The sequence below is a fragment of the Telopea speciosissima genome, chromosome 2 (assembly GCF_018873765.1).
Source record: "Telopea speciosissima isolate NSW1024214 ecotype Mountain lineage chromosome 2, Tspe_v1, whole genome shotgun sequence".
Taxonomy (NCBI): domain Eukaryota; kingdom Viridiplantae; phylum Streptophyta; class Magnoliopsida; order Proteales; family Proteaceae; genus Telopea; species Telopea speciosissima.
In genome coordinates this window covers 52902405-52922299 of record NC_057917.1, presented here as the reverse complement: position 1 = coordinate 52922299, position 19895 = coordinate 52902405, and the positions used below count along the sequence as shown (strand labels likewise).

Below are 19895 nucleotides of genomic sequence, written 5' to 3'. Positions count from 1 at the left end.
CAACTCTAATAAAAAAACGCCCATTATTAACCGCTGTACACGTGATTATCGTATTCAATAAATTCCTTCTTGACAACAAAAGAAAAAAAAAAACACAAAAGAATTGTCACTTCACCTCTAAACATGAGAACAACAACTTATCATATTCTATGGTTGAGGAGTCATCTAGGAATACTTAGATAGAGAGAGAGAGAAAGAGGAGTGATGTTGAATTATTAAAATAATATTATTTTAATGTATAAAGCAATTAAGGATTGGCATCAAAGTTGTCTTCTTCTTCTTTTAATAATAATAATAAGAGCAAATTACATGCAGCCTCATGGTTTGAAATAATATCCAAAAATCCCTTAATTTTTTTTTGGTAAAGAACACCCCTAGTTTCACTTTTACAAAAAACCCCCTAATGGTTCACGGGGGTTAGTAAACTATTAGTTTTATCAGTATAAAGATCGTTTTATCCTTTTTAGTTCAGTGATCTAATTTAAATTTCCATTTTACCTTTATTCTAATTCTTCCACCAAAGGGCGATCTAAAACCCAGAGCCCTATCCCAAACATTTATGGCAGCCTGAGCTTCGTCAAGTCTTCTTCTCCTTGTGTTTCATTTCGTCTTAATCCGTTATCTTCGTCGTCTCTAATGGCGATGGTTGACTACCTCAGGTATTCGAAGATGGATGAGCAGATAGCCATCCAAGAAGCTGCTTCGGCTAGACTAAAGAGCATAGAACATCTAATCTGTCTGCTCTCCCATCAAAGCTCTCAGAATCAGCAGTAGAACCAGTTAGATTGCAGAGAAGTCACAGATTTCACAGTCTTCAAGTTCAAGAAGGTAATTTCACTTCTGAATCGAACCGGCCATGTTTTATTTCGTCGAGGACCTTCTCCTTCCTTTTCTTATTCTTCTTCCTCTGCTCCACATCAGTCTCAAACCCTAAACTTAAATCCACACCCAACTCCGACTCAAACTGCGAGTACGGTCATTCAACCACAACCCCAAAGCCAAATCCAAATCCAAACCCAAACCCAAACCCTAACGCTTGATTTCACAAAGCTGAATCTGGTAAACACCCTCATCCATGTAAGTTGGAGAGAATAGCTCATACTTAGCAGCAGGAGCCATTCCATGGTCATTTGTGTAAAGGAGAAGGTTAACTCTAGTTAACCTTAGATTAGTTATGGGTTTGTTACATGTATCTATCAGTGTTTCTTTCTGTTTCACCAAGTTGTGTTTGTATTGTACACGTCACCTGGAGCTACACCTGTACTATATATATTCCACTATTGTCATTTAATAAAATCATGAGAGGTTACAACATGGTATCAGAGCCCTCTCCTCTTACGAGTTTTCTTCTTTTTTGCGTTCTTGCTTTTCCATTGCATGACTTCTGTTACAACAGTTTCCATCTTCTTCTTCTCCGGCGATTCTTGGTTTCTTACTTTTCATTGCGTGACTTCTGTTACAACAGTTTCCATCTTCTTCTTCTCCGGCGAGCGATCGCTTTGTTCCTTTCGATCTCTCTTGCTTTCTTGCAGCCGTCATTGTCCTCTGCTGCTCCAGGCAATGTCGTCCTCCATTGTTTCTCTGAATGTCTCTCCGGCAGTGCCTCTCAAACTCACCGGCACAAACTATCCTCTCTGGAAGGCGCAATTCCTTCCTCTGTTGCGTGGTCATTGCTTGCTCGGTTATGTCGACGGCACATTTCCACGACCATCGTCTCCATCGTCGGACTCTGTGGTTGACGCCGCTGCCAAACTCTGGGATCGACAAGACCAGCTGATTCTAAGCTAGCTGATCTCCTCGTTATCTGAGGAAACGATTCCGCACGTCATCAGTGCTCCGATGTCGTTCGACGCTTGGCACACTCTGGAACGGATCTTTGCTCCATCATCGCGATCTCGCATTATGGATCTGAAAGATCGTCTCCTTCGCATCACTAAAGGTTCCTCTACGATAATAGACTATCTTCTTGAGGTGCGGTCTCTCGCTGATGCACTTTCTGCTACAGCCAATCCAATCTCTAATGAAGACTTGGTGTTAGCAGTTCTTCGTGGTCTCGGTGATGAATACCGTGACTTTGCGACCTCTGTTGGAATCCGAGCCGCACCAGTTTCCTTCTTGGATCTCTGGTCTCTTGCTGAGTCACGAACTCTATCTTGCTACTTCTTCTGCTACGGCCACTGGAGGTATTATTACTGCAAACACGGCTAATTCTCGTTCTGGTGGTATCTATCGCGGCTCCGGTAACTCTAATGGCTCTCGTTCTCGCGGGGGTCGCCGGCAGTATTACTCTCACAATCGGCGCTCATATTCTGATGGCCGCAACTCCAGTACTGAGACTGGATACAAAGGCACATCAAACTATAGAGGTAATTCTTCTGGTTACAAAGGCAATTCTGGTACTGCATCTGGCCGTTCTAATGACTATCGGAGGCAGCAACACTACTATCAACAACAAGATTCGTCTCCTCCACCCGGCCAACAAGATTCATCGTCTTTTATGAATACACCTCGCAACATTTGCCAGATTTGTCGTCTTGAAGGGCACTTGGCTTCTCAGTGCCCACAGCGCTTCAACCATGCCTATCTCAGTAGATCTTGTTCTACTGCTATTTTGCCTACCTCATTTTCTTCTTCTCATTGGCTTATCGATAGTGGTTCTAACAATCATGATACTGCAGACCTTTCAAATTTAGCTATTTGTGAGTCTTATAATGGGACTGATAATGTGATCGTCGGTAATGGCCAAGGTCTGACCATATCTCATTTTGGATCTGCAACTATGTCTTCCTCTGGTCATTCCTTTTGTCTTTCGAATGTTCTTAACGTTCCACAAATGCACTACAGTCTTCTCTCTATGTCTCGTTTTTGCCTGGATAATAACGTGTATTTTGAGTTTAACTCATCGTCTTTCTGTGTCAAGGATTGCCAGACTCGACAGATACTCTGCCACGGCCAGAATGCTAATGGCCTGTACCATTTATCTTTAACGCCTTTACAATCTTCTACCACAGCCTGCTCTGCTGCTGTTCCTTCTGTTGCGGATTGGCACAGACGGCTTGGCCATCCCACTCGTCATCGTGCGCACCAGCTGCTACGCACGCATGGTCTTCCAGCTACCAGTACCACTGTTCCCTGCGATGCATGCTATCGTTCCAAGTCCTATAGATTACCGTTTCCTAATTCTGTCTTCTACTGCACTTTGGATATCATCCACAGTGATGTCTGGGGTCCAGCTCCTATAGTGTCTTTTGATAATTTTCGATATTACACGTCATTTTCATTGATGATTTTACTCGTTACTGCTGGTTCTATCCAATTTGTAATAAGTCTGATGTCTTTGCTGTATTTCAACGGTTTAAGTGCTTAGTTGAAAATTTCTTTACTCATTCCATTAAGACATTTCAATCTGATGGAGTGTGGGGAGTTTCAAAAACTCACTCCATTCCTTGCCTCCCATGGGATTACACACCGTTTTTCCTGCCCACATACCCAGCAACAGAATGGTGTTGCCGAGAGAAAACATCGGCATATAGTTGAGACTGGTATTGCAATGCTCTTACAAGCTGGGATGCCTGGTTGTTTTTGGACTGCAGCATTTCAGACGAGTGTGTATTTGATCAATAGACAGCCCCTCACTGGGCTTGGGAATATCACACCCTTTGAGCCCCTTTTTGCCACCTCACCAGACTATGATTCATTGCGCGTCTTCGGATGCTTATGTTACCCGTGGCTTAGGCCGTATGCTATTCATAAACTGGATCCTCGCTCACGACCCTGTGTCTTCTTGGGTTATTCCCCATCGCATAAAGGGTACCACTGTTTTGATCCCTCGACAAAACGGATTTTTATATCATGCCATGTCCATTTTGAGGAGTCTAAATTTCCATACTCCACCATGGTTTCCACTCGACCAGCCCTGTTACCTATTTCTTCGTGGCTACGATCCAGCCCAGTTGTGCTATTTCCATGTACAGATGGTGGCCCAACACTTGAGTCTCCACATGAGAGTTCTCCAGGTGTGGATAATGTTGAATTAATTGAAACTGATGGGTCCCCTAATGCTGATGATGGGCCACATGATGCCTCTATTGGACATGATGCTAATGGGCCTACAATGCCCAATGTTCCAACAAATGCTTTACCCACTAATGGGCTCTCTACAACGTCCAATGTTCCAATAGCCGCTTTCCCTACAACTGGTGCTATTACAGTGCACGATGGGCCAGACCCACCTGAGTCCCATGGTGCGCCTGTTGCCGCTGTTGGGCACCCCATGGTTATGAGGTCACGGACTGGATCCCTACGGCCATCGACTTGCCTCAATCTCATCACATACTGTTACTGCTTCTAGTGTTCCCAACCTGCTACACTGAAGCAGCTAAGTCTTTCCATTGGAGAGCTGCAATGCAAGACGAGTTTGATGCTCTCTTAAAGAATGGTACTTGGGTGTTAGTTTCACTTTCATCGGACCAAAATGTCATAGGTTGCAAATGGGTTTTTCGCATCAAGCGCCGCCTTGATGGTTCGATAGAGCGCTATAAAGCGCGCCTAATTGCAAAGGGCTTCAATCAACGCCCAGGTTTCGACTTTGGTGAGACATATAATCTAGTAGTGAAGCCCGCAACCATTCGAGTTGCGCTATATTTGGCTGTCAACCACGCTTGGCCAGTGTGACAGTTAGACGTCTCAAATGCATTTTTACACGGTGATCTTATAGAATCTGTGTTCATGACGCAGCCACCTGGATTTGTGCACGCTGCGTTACCTGATCATGTTTGTTGTTTACGCAAGTCGCTATATGGGCTTCGCCAAGCCCCTCGAGCGTGGTATACTAAATTGAGCACATTTTTGCTATCTCAGGGGTTCACGGCCTTTCGTACTGACACATCATTGTTCATATTTCGCCAAGCTGGTGTTGTGATTTAGTTTCTTGTTTACGTAGATGACTTATTGGTTACAGGCAACAATCCAACAGCAATTTCGGCTCTCATTAGAGCCTTGGCATCTACGTTTGCCTTGAAGGATTTAAGCGAGTTGCATTTCTTCCTTGGAATTGAGGTGTGTCGCACTACTGCTGGTCTACACCTCACCCAAAGGAAGTACATTGAGGACCTTCTCTCCCATACCAACATGCACAACGCCAAGCCCATTTCTTCACCTATAGCTTCTGGTGCCCCACTCTCTTTGCACTCTGGCAGTCCGCTCTCTGATGGCACGCTGTATCGCAAGACAGTTGGGGCCTTACAATATTTGTCGGTTACTCGTCCTGACATTGGGTATGCTGTTAATCGTGTGGCACAGTTCATGCATGCTCCCACGGACACTCATTGGTCAGCTGTCAAGCGCATACTACGCTATCTTCGTGGCACGACCTCTCATGGTCTATTTTTTGGGTCTACATCCTCTGTGGTCCTATCAGCTTATTCCGATGCAGACTGGGCTGGTTGTCCTGACGATCGGAGGTCTATTACTGGTTTTTGTATGTTCCTTGGTTCGCATCTTATCTCTTTGTGCTCTAAGAAGCAGCGCACAGTTTCCCGGTCTTCTACAGAAGCGGAGTATCGTGCTGTTGCGGCCACTGCTATTGAGCTAGTTTGGTTATGCTCTCTTCTTGGTGAGCTGGGGGTGTTTGTACCTGCCACACCTATTGTTTGGTGCGATAATGTGGGGGTCAGATGTCTCACAGTCAACCCGGTGTTCCATTCTCGTACAAAACACCTTGAGATTGACTTTCATTATGTTCATGAGTTAGTTGCATCTAGGCGGCTCCATGTTCGCTATGTCTCCACCATTGATCAAGTGGCCGATGCTCTGACGAAAGGTCTACCTCGTACACGGTTTCTGCTCCTACGTGACAAGCTTGCGATCGTTGACCCTCTGCGCTTGCGGGGGCGTGTAAAGGAGAAGGTTAACTCTAGCTAACCTCAGATTAGTTATGGGTTGGTTACATGTATCTATCAGTGTTTCTTTCTGTTTCACCAACTTGTGTTTGTACTGTACACGTCACCTGGAGCTACACCTGTGGTATATATATTCCACTATTGTCATTTAATAAAATCATGAGAGGTTACAACAATTTGCAGCAGAAATCTAAGGTTTCTTCTCTTGCTTTGGCGACACTGGGACAACGTCTTTCAGTACAGTAGCAGTCGAACCAGGCTGCGGAGTAGTATTCTCCAAAACAGAGAGAGACGTCCCACCATTCCCACCTCCAGGAGAGAACAAGACAGCTCCTTTACTCAAATCAACCTCAGATCCAGAGTTCCCAGAGAAAACCCATTTCCCAAAGCCATCAATGGCGTCGGAGAAACCCCTTTTATCCCCAGAAACGAGAGTCTTGAGAAGTGAAACCCCACCTCCAGACTTCCTTTCTGGGGATTCAGAACCAGGCAACCCAAGCCTAAGCTCAGTTCCGGGTTGATTGGATCAAAGTTGAGATCTTCTCAGAGTTTTCCTTGAAAGAAGAAACTCTAACAAGCCTATGTAATCATGTTTTAAGGGCGTAGACATTAAAATTCTAACAACAAAGGTTTCTCACAGAAATACTACTAGAAAGCATGAAAAGGGTATGAAGATGATAAGAGTTGTAGAGAAGAAGAAGAAGAAGAGCTTATTTCAAACCCAGACAGAGAATTCCATTCTCCGCTGGTTTCTGGTTTTGTATATGGCTTAGAATTTATGAGATTGAAGACAACCCCCTTTGTCCTATTGAAGGGTAAAATAGGGTTTTTGAAAAATTTAACTACAACTAATGGTTTACATTTGATGGTAAGGGCTTATTTGTAAGCTGTTCACAAATCCGGGGGGTGCACGTAAGAAGTGAAACTAGGGGGTATTTTGATATTATTTTAAACTATAGGGGGTGCATGTAATTTGCTATAATAATAATAATAATAATAATAATAATAATAATAATGTGTGCCGCAGCGCAGGCTGCACCTAGGCACATGGGTACCCTGTGCAGGGGGGTAGGGTGGTCATTGCACCCACCCCATGTGTCTGGGTGCAACTTACGCTGCGGCATAGAGAACAACGTCCCTACTAATAATAATAAGGGAGAGATAGACACACCGCCTACATGCGGCGGGCACTAGCTTGCGGTATGCGGTAGTGTGCCCAACCTTTTCCCTAATAATAATAAGGGAAAAAGAACTTTGTTCGGGACTGTGGTGTATGCCAGCACTCCCATGAGTCTATCTCTCTCCTCTTCAAATGAAAAGATATCTCTACTCCCTTGATTTGAGGAGGGCAGAGATATAGACATGGGAGTGTTGGTGTAGGCCACACTCCTGGACTGAAAACTATTTTTCTAATAATAAAGAGAAATAGTAAGAACTAGATCGTTATGCTTGTGAAAGAAAAACTTAATATATATAATAGTGAATTTGACTAAGAACTTTAAGAATGTTTTCATATTCTTTGGAGTGGAGACTATGGGGAAAAAAAATTCTAAATTAAAAAAACAGTGAGTATTATTATTATTATTATTATTATTTTTGTGTTAAGAAATAATTCTATTTTCAACAAAACATAGCTATCATGGAATAGTTAGAACGGGTATTTGTGTAAGAGTTCTTACAAATCCCAAGGGAGAGCTTTCTGAAATCTTTTGCCCCTAAATTCCAATTTATTAGATAATAATTAATTACTAGTGATTGATTTGATTGGATAGCAAGAATCCATGTAACCGACCCCATTTAATTGGGATAAGGTTGAATTGTTGTAATTAATTATTAGAGATTACAATATTTTATGTATTGTCAATTATTATTTATGTTAGTAAATTCAACAAATCTAAGTTAATACCACCTATTTGAGATCAGCCGCATCAGTCATGCTTATAACCATTCCATTTTACTAAGGCTATATATTTGCTATGAAAACTCACAAATATTAATGTCTCTGTTCACTGATTCATCCCAACTCATCTTCAATCTCCCTCTTATCCTTAAACCCTTCAAATCACATTCAGTAATTTTCACCTTGGCTCAGGATATTGTCAAAGTTGAAGCATAATTTGAACTCTTTAAGTTGTAATTAATAATTAATGAACATAACAAACAAATGGAATCTCCTAGAAACTCAAAAAACAAAAACAAAAAAACATGGAAAAAAACCACCGGTCCATACAACTGTAAGGGCCTTGGACTGTTAGGATTTGTTTTCCCTACATGCATGGTCGTGTGCATGGATCCAGATCTTCTACGGCTTGGGCTGCCCCAACGGTTGTTCTGCACAGACACAGGGCCGCATGCAATGACCGTCTTACCCCTACCCAAGCGCCTTGCCCAGGTGAGGGCAAGACAGTCATTGTGCGTGACCCTGTGTCTGCATGGCACACAGCCGTTGGAGCAGCACGCAATAGAAGATTTGGATTGCGTGTGTATACACACAGCCACTCGTTTATTCTATGGGGGCAGAAATTATGTTAAACAATTGTCATTTTATGCCTATATGATGGCTGAAGTGATAATCATGTATACACAAACTATTTGCCATAACATACTTGTTTTTAAATGCAAATTCTAATATTTTTATCATATTTGTTCTACATACTTTGAAGCATAGTTGGAAAACCAAGTTTGATTCGATCGAATCACCCGAGTCGAGTCAAAATTTTGGAAAACTTGGTCAAAAGTCATGTAGACTCGGTCAAGGTGAAAAATGACGTGACTCGGTATTGATTCACCCGAGTCACTTTTAACTAAGCGAATCTTGTCAATTTTTAAATACATAAATGCTACTTGACTTTTTTTTGATAATATAAATACTACTTGATTATAAGTGAATATATCAATAAATATAATAAGCAACAACTAACAACTAATAAATAAATGTAAAACTAAATGTGTAAAACAATAAAAACAAAAACTGCTTATCAAAACTAACGTTTTGGATCTCTCTCTCTCTCTCTCTCTCTCTCTCTCTCTCTTCTTCTTGGAAATTGCCATGTAGTATTTATAATTTTGTATATAAATGAAAAGAAGTCCTCTCTCTCCACAGTGTAGTCTTCATCATCCATTCCATAACAATTTAGCATTTATTATTAGTTTTTAATAAAAAAAAAATGACTCGCCTTGACCAGGTTTAACCAGGCCGAGTCACCAGGATTTCTAAAAGGCAAGTCGAGCCAGAAAACTTGGCTTTCCAACTATGCTTTGAAGAGTGAATTTGGTAATTTTGGTTTTTGTTATGCTTTATAAAATTACGGGTTTTTTTACAAATGCCCCCTTAAAAATACCCATTTGTCTAAATGCATCTCAACAGCTTTTCTAATTGCAAATTCTCCTTTACATTCAAAACAATGTAGCACTTTAATCCAGTCCGTTGATTTAGGACGTTAGACACTAGTTTTAGGGAATCTAATGACCAAAATGCCCTTGTGACAAAAACCCACCAAAATTAAAGAGCAAAGTGACCAAATTGCCCTCATCTTCCACAAATCGTTTATGGTTTGAAACTGAAAATCAAACCCTAAACCATTTGGGGAAGATGAACCCTAAAATCAAACCCTACAATCACCCATCAATCCACTCGTAATTTCTTCTGCAAATTGAAAAATGGAAGAGAGATGGATCTAATCCAAACTTTACATCTATTTTTCGAGCCATTTCATTGATTTCCAAATGCTTGCTGCAATTGTTAATGAGTTTCTGCAATTCAACCCTTTTTCCCTCTTCGTCTGCTTATATATCTAATCTAATCTAATTTGTCTCCTTTCACAGACCATGACCAACGTTCCTAGATCTTGGAGAGACTCTTCTCTTAACCTCTTCAATCTATCTGTGTCTGTTTCTGATCCATGGCCTTTTCTCCATGCTTCACTTCTTGTAACATTAAATGATTCAAGAGACCCAAACAACAAAAGAAAACCCAAAAAGGAAGTAGGGTTTTTTTTTTCTTTTGTTCAAATTGTATTCTTGATCGAGTCAGGGAGGCAGATGGGTTGCAGAGACAAACACCTATTGAACTTTCAGATGCAGTTGTCGCATCAGCATGGGAAGAAGGATCAGAAGGCCATCCCAAAGGGGTACCTTGCAATCATGGTGGGTCAAGGAGATGAACAGGAGAGGTTTGTGATTCCTGCCATGTACATCAACCATTCTCTGTTCATACAATTGCTCAAGGAAGCCGAGGACGAATATGGATTCGACCATAAGGGCACCATCATCATCCCCTGTCAAGTGAAAGAATTGCTGTTCCATTGGCCATTCCTTCATTCTTTCCGACAGCATCTCTCTTCGAATTTTTTATTATGTTTTCATTATGAACAGGGTCAACCTGCTACCAATCAACCCAAACGAGCTTGCTAATATCCTTAAAATGGAACTTAATTATATATAATGTACATTTACAGCAAAGCTAATAACAAAGTTGTAGATTAATAGAAAGCCTATTACCGATCAAACAACCTTCCAGTGATCAGCAAACACTTCTCAGATATGCTGCACATCAAAAGTAAGAAATGACAAATATATGATATAGTCCTTTTAAGTATGTACAACGCCCTCAATCCTTAATGCTCAGTGATGTTACAACTGTAGCCTTGAGTACTGCACAACAAAAACACAAGCAGATGAAAAGGAGTTGAAATTACAAATACAATCAACTAATTTTGCATCTGACTATGAAAGTAGAACTTATTCCTCCCATGTATTTTGGATGATGCATAAATGAGAAGGGGATACTTAAGAACTGGTATTAGGTGTGGTGGACTGGCTAACCCACTTATTGGTCACAGAATCAGGCGAAAATGGTGGGATAGTAGTCTTCAACAACCCTATAGAGTCTGTCTGATTGACTCCCTCCGCCTTCTCCATGTTGTAGTCTTCATTCTCAATTTGCTTCAAATTCTCCAACACCTCATCCATGGTAGGTCTCATCTCCTTCTCAAGTTGCAGACAACGAAATGCCAACTCGGCCACTGATGTTATCATCCTCTGTACTATATAATCTGAATCAAATCCAAGACAGGGGTCTACCAACTCGGGCAAAGCTTTATTTTGGATTTTGTTGATTGCCAAGTTAGACAAATTAATCTCATGCCGGTGCCGATTGATATCTACAGCAGGCATTGATGATATGAGTTCAATCAAGACTACCCCGAAGCTGTATACATCACTCTTGTCTGTAAGCTGGTAGCATTGGTGATACTCGGGGTCAACATAGCCTGGAGTCCCTTGTGGTGCAGTGGAGACATGGGTAACATTTGTGGGGAACAGACGGGAAAGCCCAAAATCTGCAACTTTTACCCGGAAATTGTTGTCAAGGAGAATGTTGTTGGTTTTCACATCACGGTGTATGATATCAGAAGCATGGAGGTAAGACAGTGCCGTAGCAGTCTCTATGGCAATGCTCATCCTTATAGGCCAAGTGAGTGACCTAGTATCTGTTTTATCACCATGAAGATGATCAGCCACAGTTCCATTGGGAATGAATTCATAAACAAGGAGGAGTTCACGGCAGTGTCGTGAAGTGCATCCATATAGTGTGACAAGGCTCTGATGGCGTAAACGGGTAAGGATTTGGACTTCATTCATGAACTGCTCAACACGCTTGAAGTTGTTTTCATAAAGGCGCTTCACTGCAACCTCACGTCCATCCCGGAGCTTGCCTGGTAAACAAAATTGGAGAAATCTTCATCATGCAGAACACATGATTTCCTAAATAAATTTAACTGAGGTGTGCCGGGGTGGCTAAGATAGCCTAGTGATGAAAACACAAAAAAGATCTTTCTCCTTATTTACCGTGGTACACAGTGCCAAAGCCACCATCCCCAAGTTCTTTATTAGAATTGAAGTTGTTAGTGGCTTCTTCGAGCTCATTGTAAGTGAATACATGGACTCCGAACTCGAAGTAGTTGCTTCCATTTTCAAGGTCTGTCGAGGTTGGATCGAATGGAATTCCAGAGAGGGGTGTTAAAGAAGGAGAAGAGAGGTTTTTGCTTCTGACTAGATTCAATAGGCCCCCCTTGCGATAGTGATGTCGGTTGTAGATGAAGAACATTAGGCATCCTATAATTATTCCCCCACCAAGAGAGCCAAAGCCTGAGAAGGAGAATAAAATAGAATGATCAATAAGAGCCTTAGAAATTGGAAACAAATTTGACGATCTTAAGAGGTGAATCAGGAGATCTTAAATACAAAATTTCCAGTTTAACGATTCATCAAGTCTTTGCAATTGTGAAAAAATATTCATTTTTTGTTTTATTTTGTAAATATGGAGAACTTAACATATCATAGAGATATGATAATGAGTACAACCATTAAATTCAGAAATAGAAAATACAGAACAAGTGTTACCTATTCCAAGCTTCCTTTTCAAATTGAAAGTGTTCCCTGCCAAAAAATCATGAAAGCCAACAGATTGTTTAGTTTTAAGTAATAATGACTGTAGGAGGGTAAATTATGAATGCATATTTCTCCCCCAAAATCTCAATCTGGTCAGTGATCAAAGGAGTAAAATAAAACAAAAGAGAAGTTGAGACCTGCCTGTTCAAGCCTTTTTTTAAAAGGTTTGGTTACAAACAATTAGCTACTAACATATCAACTAATGGACAGATTAACGCTAATGGGGTGAAAAGAAGCAGAAAAGGTAGTCTATGTCCTGTATACTATCCTGTATCTGCACATTCGAAAGCCTTATAGGAATTACATGGATCCCATAGACATGTCATCTCACACTTTTACATTGCATAGGGTAACTCCATTCAAGAGAAAACCCAACCTCCAAGACAGAAAAGGAATTAGTAGCAGACCAATCATAGAAAGTTTCTCCCTCAAATATCCTCAATTATGATCATTGGTTTTTGGGTAATCTTCACATTGGATAATGCTCAATCCTCCACATTCTTAGGGGTTGGTGTTGAAGAAGGGGAAGCTGATGTTGTGGGCTTCCACAGTGATATGGAGCACAATGTGGGGGCACCTGAGCTGAGTAAAGAGGAAGGTGTAAATGAAGGCCGAAGGAGAAAGCAACAACAACAAAGCCATGGGAAGCAGTACAGGTATAACCCATCAAAGCCATGGGAAGCAGTACAGGTATAACCCATCTTCTTGCATATACAGGATTGTGAACAAGAATACAGAAGAGAGGACAGTCCAACAAGTTAGGTTTCGGGCAACTGTTTTGGTCAACGGTCACCCTAGGATCCAACGAATATTTGAAAATTCTCAAAAATTCAATAGCTGAGATTCCCAGAGGAACATGGTTAGCTTCGGTGGAATGGAAGACCTTGGAAGGCAGAGCAGAACCAACCATTCTTGCTTTCTGATCAATTTGTAAATGAAAACAATTTAAAAAATAAATAAATCTCAGATTCCATCCTCCCCCCCCAAAAGAAAAAAAGAAAGGGTTATGGAGCTCAGATTCCCAGAGTAACATGGTCGCTTCGGCGAAACGGAAGACTTTGGAAGGCAAAACCAACCATTGTTGCTCTCTGATCATTTTTAAATGAAAAAACGTTGTTCTCTGTCTCTCTTTATCTCTTCTTCCTCTTCCTCTCCTTCTTCGTATGCGAAATCAAAAGCAGAATGAATGAAATTTTAAGAGGAGAACAGAGAACCGAGATGAACATACATTTACCGCATCTCACGAGGTGTGGGCGGTCATGGCACAGGCAAATAAAGTTGTAAGTGGTCCAATTGAACCCACACTGTCCACCGCTTCTTTGGCATTTGCTGCAGTCAGAAGCACTCCATATCAAATCAAACCCCTCCTTCAACAGCTGTGTGTAATATGACGAATTTCCATACACATCGCTGACTCCACTATTTGCACCATTTGTACTATTCCTGTCAACTGGTGCGACTACCGTTCGATTACAATACCCCAAAGCCTTCGCTTTATCCAACACGGGATCGTCCTCGAGTAACGCCATAGAAGAGACGGAACTACAATTGATCCCGTGAAGTGAATATTCAGAAGGGAGGGATTGGTTGCAATTGAGGAAGAGGAAGAGATCTGCATGGTTTGGACCATAGCGGAAGCGTGTGCTATCCAGGGTGAGGTTCTGAATTTGAGATGAACACCCACCATCTGTTTGAACTTTGGCATCAATGACTCGAAGTGTTTGGTTTTGGTAGGAGATATTACGGATGACATAGTCAGCAGTAAAGAAATTGATGGTGGGCTGCCGTTTCTTGCAGGTCAGCTGAAAGCCCGGGATGCCACAGATGAAATCTTGTTTACCATCAATCCAAAACGGGTAACCAATGTTGGGTCCTTCACCGCAACTGACGTCCTTACTACAAGCTTCATATCTCCAGTCTGCGCATAGAGCTGTTTGCACTGATAGAAGTAATAGGAAAATCAAGGAGAAGGCAGGGATGCTTATGCCCATTGACCTTGTTGAGGAAGATTGCTTGTACGACATGAACTGGATTTGCTCATCCATTTTAGACTTTAGAAATGGAGATAGAGAGGGAGAGTATGAATATGTGATGGAGAAAATATCAGAAGAGACTGTGTGTGTATGGTATAGAGAGGATCATGACGGGTGAGGACCAGAGCCTCACGTAGTCTCAAGGCTCCCTAGCGGTCTTAACTTTGACTTCATCAGGGGCACCGTGGTTCAATTGTCCTTATGGTCGGCAGCCTCGCTGGCGCTGCCCATAAGACAAGGGCGTCACACAACCAATTGCTACAAGCCGGCACCATCTGAGATAGGTTTTTTTTTTTTTTTTTTTTTTTTCCCCCTCCTGCAAGTGGAACTTTCATGGTTACCTATGAACCCCAACCCCTTAAAGTCAGAACTGTCCAAAGTCTATACTCAAATATAATATCTCACATCTGATTGGCTCCATTCTACCCGTACACCGAAGGTCTAACTTTGACTTAGAATTTTCAACTATCGATTCTCAAATCTGTTCCAAGGCTTTGATCTTCTTAGGAATTGAATTTAAGAACAAGCCCACTTTAAAATTTGAAGATTAAGAAAGACTCCAAGGTATACTAGTTATACACGTTAACAATTTGTTAACTTCCACCACTCTACCAAGCCTTTACTTGAATCAGTTGTGGGATAAGTTTAAATTTCCTTCAGACTTCTCCGCCCAACTCAGACTTAACTAACTCTCAAGTTTCAACGGTGCCTATCCATTGATCATCAAAAGAAAGAAAACCTTGAAAGAAAATTGAGAAAAAGAAAGTTGATGGAAAGAGTAATTGAAAATCGCAGATGAGACTCCTGAAATGATGGACTCACCTGCAACAGCAGGGCAGTTTTGGCGTCTGCGTCCATTGGGGCAAAAGCACCAGAACTCTTTGTTCTGGAATCCGCAGTGGCCACCGCTTGCTCTGCATTCAGTGCAATTATCACTTTCATTCCAATTCAACAGAAAGCCTCTCCTTAACAACTGCGAGTAATTCTTCCCTTGTAAAGAATCCACAAAACTCGTACCATTCATGTCTACGGGCGCACTCACTGTAGAGTTGCATGTCTGGTTGAAAAAATATTTATTGTACAGCAAATTCAAATGGTGCTCGAATACGGCGAACGAGTGATACCCAGTTTCCTTAGTCGAACAAGTTACCGGAAAAGAATACAGGGAAGAAATCGATCTTGTGCAATTATAGAAGAAGATGAGATTGACGGAGTGGTGGTCGAGGCTGTAAGGGGTGCCATCGAGGGTAAGATTATGCAGGGGAACATGGCAATCTTCCTTTAATGCATTGGCGTTGACCACTCGAAGTGAGTTCTTAGCGTAGAAGATGTCTCTGATGTGGTATTCGTGCTGGGAGTCGTTAATCATGAGGCCTGGTTTGTGGCCAACGCAGTTTACCTCGTAGCCGTAGCGGCCGCAGTAGGGTTTTGTGAAGAGTGGAGGCCAGAACGGGTAGCTTATATTCGGTCCATTACCACAGTTCCAAGGACTGCAAGCTTCGAATTGCGGGTCCAGTGATTTGGCTTCTTGGATTTCGGAGTTTATGAGAAGGATGAGAAGGGTGGTGTAGATCAGTACAGGGAAGGGGTCCCTCAACGAGTAAATCATTTGGGGAAGAAGAGATCGAAGGAATCCAGAGGAAGAGAGAGTTCAGAACAGAGGAATTAAGTGAATGGAGATAAGGGAGCTGATAGAGCAGAGGATGAGAGGAGGAATCTTTATCAGTGGATGGGGACGCTTCTTCTTTTGGTTGGTGCGTGTTTGACTGACTTGGTGACACCGTCTTATAGTATTCTCACTATTATTTTTAATAATAATAATAATAAATTTTATTATTATTATTATTATTTTTTTGGTGAGATTATTATTATTAATATTAGGGAGAAAAAAAGTCACATAATGCCGGACACAGTCAAGTGCAAAATGACTGGCGCACCCCTTTGGAAAGGTGTAAAAGACCAAACATGCAACGATCATTCCAGGCGCAAGGCGGTACAGGGGGGAATACAACAGAACAATATTATATGCTACTAGGTAGCGAGATTATTTCATGTGAGGAGAGAGAGAGAGAGCGAGAGTGTGTGTGTGTGTGTGTGTGTGTGTGTGTGTGTGTGTGTGTGTGGTACTAGCCAACAACTCATGATTTTAGTGCATGGTATTAGAACGGACATCGGTAACTCGTAAAACCAATACAATATCGATACGGTATTGGCTTAGATCGACTGTATCAGACAAAATTACCTTTGAATATCCTTAAAAAAGAGAGTTTTCTAATCATTTTACCCCTTATCCGTACCATGTTGTCAATATGGTAGCGGCACGATATTGGTATGGGTGACTAGCAAATCCAGTATGTATCGCCCGTATACTTAAAACCATAAGACAGCTCAAAGAATCTCTTTCCTTTATTATTAGGAAAAAGTTTTGAATAATTGGATTAGGAATGTAGGATACATTAGCATTTCAGTATCTATTCCTCTCCTCTGACATAAAATGACCTCTTTATCCTCCCATGTATGATATTGTTCTAATATATCTCATTGATTTCTGTGCCCTTTACTCAGAGAATCCTCTTCTTTATTATTATTATTATTATTATTATTATTATTATTATTATTATTATTATTATTATTATGTTCAAGATATATAAAAATAAATATGGAATATAATTAAAGAAGAAAATTAGGAGGCTCAATCAAACTTTAAAGGAATCATCTTTCTAGCAGATCTGAACTCGATGTTTGAGTTCTTGATCAAGATTCCCAGTCTGGGTCCAACTCAGAGTGGGAACACAGGAAAGGATAAGTCCAATTGTCAAAAGTGATTTTGGATTGTAGTGAAGACTGAAGCTAGATTTGTCTCCGACCTTGACACGCGCCAACCCACCCATCCATTTCTCAAATACACATTGCAGGCTAGGCTGTATCTAAAGGTATTTTCGTCTGCTTTGGTTTGCTGGGCTTCTTCCATGTTCACCCTCACCCTGTCCTACATGTTAAATTTTAAAGCTTAATTCAATCAAATGCTTTTCCATATCTTGGTAATTGACATAAAGTTTTTATTTTTTTTAGTTATCCCTATATTGCAAGTGCATCCTCTCTTAATCTCTAAATTTTCTAAGCGCTATGTGCCACTTGACAATATCTCTTTGGACTAAAACTTGACATGTAAACAACGGACCTTGGGTTTACCTGACCATAATCAAATATTTGGGTCCTTCAGAAAACCTTCAACCCTTTCTATTTGGTGTACGATTGGGAAAACCTCTCACAACTTCCACTCTTTGGATTTTGAAAATCCAACTTCTCTAGAATAAGGTGGGTCAAAAGACATATGTAATGAGATATAATAAGCATATGGAAATAAAACTAGTCAGATCCCAGGAAGAGTAAAACTCATGACTTCTTACCTGGGCTATGAGTTATTGGTCGTTAGTGGTTACCATATTTAAGGTCAAATCTATGGCATCCATATCTTTTTGTCACTATTCTTTCTTAGGTAATTTTAACCTCCCTAGTTGTTTTAAGCTCTTCTAAACCTTAGTTAGTAAATACACATAGTATTCGAATTTTTAAATGTATAATACTCTCGTCCCTATATTTTTTCGTATTTTTATAAAAAAACACGTTTTTTAATCGATCAAATATTATATTCGTATAATACACATATTATACGTTTTTTTTTTTAAAAAAAAAAAAACCCAAAAGATTAGAATTTAGAGAAACGATTTCACTTTCCCTTTCGTCCCTTTCGATTTGCGTTGAACATCCAACCGTAGCAGGCAACACTGTTGCCGCAACAGTAGCCGCCCTCCATCTCCAATCATCCTCCCCATCTCTGTTTAACAAAGCGGCACTTAAGTCTTGGACTCTCCTCTTGTTTCTCTAGTCTTTGAACTTTGATGGTGGTAGTGAAGCAAATGAATCTGGTGTGATATTGACGAGAACGGCTCAATCTCTATTCTATTTTATTCTTGTTTTTCTGTCTTTTGTAGCTAATGTGTACAGTGGAGATCCATATCTGGAACTCTCCCTCTTGTCTTGTGTTGCTTAATTAGTGGGAACTCATCCCCCTTCACAAGAACACATCTGATTAAAAATATATGGTTATCTCATTGTAGATAGAAAGAAATGTAATGTTGGAAAAATGATTTAATGATAAGGTAATCAACTTGCTCATCTCATTTTCAGACAATCTACATTCATTTCTTGTAGATTATTGATATTTTGGTATGTTAAATGATAATTTTAGAGATGTTATATAGTATATTATATTATTGTGTTTATTTTAGTTCATAAAATCATGATATTATTTTATTTATTAGATGATGAATGCACGTTATATAATGAATATATGTCCGTTTTTTTAAAGTATTATTACCATATTATACCCGTATTAAATGCATACCATATTATTATCGTATGCTTTTATGAAGCCAAATTTTTAAAAAGTATTATTACCATTTAGTCCGTTTAATTATCTTACATATCCATTTTCGTTCAATTACCATTCCCGAACTTACTAACTAAGTTCTAAACTAGGTTTCTTCCAAAAACTATGCATTCAATAGCTTTCCTTGAATATGGGGCACAGCTTCTCTAGCTACCAAACATTTATATACATATAAATAAAGGCGAGAGAGAGAGAGAGAGAGAGAAAAAAAGAGAGAGAGAGACACCCTCTAGATATTTAAAAGGATCCTACTTTTGGAGTCTTGCACATATTCTAACCACCGAAAATGGCTAATTCAACTTGTCAAAGACAATATTGTACAAACTCTTATTTCTTTAGTTTAATTTATATTTTTTTTTATCCATAAAAAAAAAAAAAGCAACTTGTCAAATATCCGTACCACTCTTAAATAAACTCTAATGTAAATTAAATTAAAACAAAAAATAGAATGAGAATAATGTGTCTAAATATAAATAGGGAAAAAGAACGCTGACCCATAGGGGTACGTTGCAAGGGTGTCAATTGGTACGGTATTGGTATCCGGTACAATACTAAAGTCAAATAGTCATACCGATATCGTACCATACCAAATACGGTACCATTTTTCCATACTAATATTGTACCGTATGGTATCGATTCGGTGTACGATTTTATTTGGTATGTATAAGATACAATACACGGTTTCTTATATTATATTATATATATAGTATGAAATATATAAAATTTTGTATGTTAAATTCTTATATATAAATTATTATATACATTTAATATATATTATGTTAATACGGTTTGGAACGGTATTGGTATATACCGTCGGTATCAACCTCCATACTGATATCGTACCGCATTGTATTCGGTACGGTACCGGTTCGATAAATGGTTTCAACACCGAATTGACACCCTTAGTACGTCCTCACATTGGCTGCCCATGCACGCACTCCTATTGGCCCCATGCTGGTTAGCAGCAAACTCCTTTCTGTAAAAATATATAATTACTTTATAGGAAAAAGATTGCTACACTGCCCTTGTAGAGATTCCTTTACACCCTCCTCACATAAT

General features: G+C 40.2%; 2 protein-coding genes across 2 annotated transcripts; both read right to left on the bottom strand.

Moving 5' to 3' along the window:
• Positions 1 to 10459: 10459 nt before the first annotated feature.
• Positions 10460 to 14427, bottom strand: LOC122650848 (LEAF RUST 10 DISEASE-RESISTANCE LOCUS RECEPTOR-LIKE PROTEIN KINASE-like 1.2). The gene is made up of 5 exons (XM_043844221.1): positions 13518 to 14427; positions 13258 to 13269; positions 13005 to 13144; positions 11748 to 12047; positions 10460 to 11614 (listed from the first exon to the last, which is right to left on the bottom strand). The coding sequence occupies exons 1-5, from the start codon at positions 14393 to 14395 to the stop codon at positions 10689 to 10691; spliced, it is 2256 nt and encodes a 751-aa protein (XP_043700156.1). The 5' UTR covers positions 14396 to 14427; the 3' UTR covers positions 10460 to 10688.
• A 665-nt stretch (positions 14428 to 15092) lies between these two features.
• LOC122650847 (LEAF RUST 10 DISEASE-RESISTANCE LOCUS RECEPTOR-LIKE PROTEIN KINASE-like 1.2) lies at positions 15093 to 16024 on the bottom strand. Its single transcript, XM_043844220.1, has one exon. It carries the CDS (start codon positions 15990 to 15992, stop codon positions 15093 to 15095), a length of 900 nt encoding a protein of 299 aa, XP_043700155.1. The 5' UTR covers positions 15993 to 16024.
• Positions 16025 to 19895: the final 3871 nt, after the last annotated feature.

What these genes read in the sequence shown, in the direction of transcription:
- LOC122650848 (XM_043844221.1), bottom strand. Translation starts at nt 14,395, where the DNA reads ATGGATGAGCAAATCCAGTTCATGTCGTACAAGCAATCTTCCTCAACA. An exon ending in GGCTTTGATGGGTTATACCT is followed by an intron (nt 12,048 to 13,004) that starts GTACTGCTTCCC and finishes TCTCCTTCTCAG; the next exon opens with GCTTTGGCTCTCTTGGTGGG. An exon ending in CTTTGGCACTGTGTACCACG is followed by an intron (nt 11,615 to 11,747) that starts GTAAATAAGGAG and finishes TTTGTTTACCAG; the next exon opens with GCAAGCTCCGGGATGGACGT.
- LOC122650847 (XM_043844220.1), bottom strand. Translation starts at nt 15,992, where the DNA reads ATGATTTACTCGTTGAGGGACCCCTTCCCTGTACTGATCTACACCACC.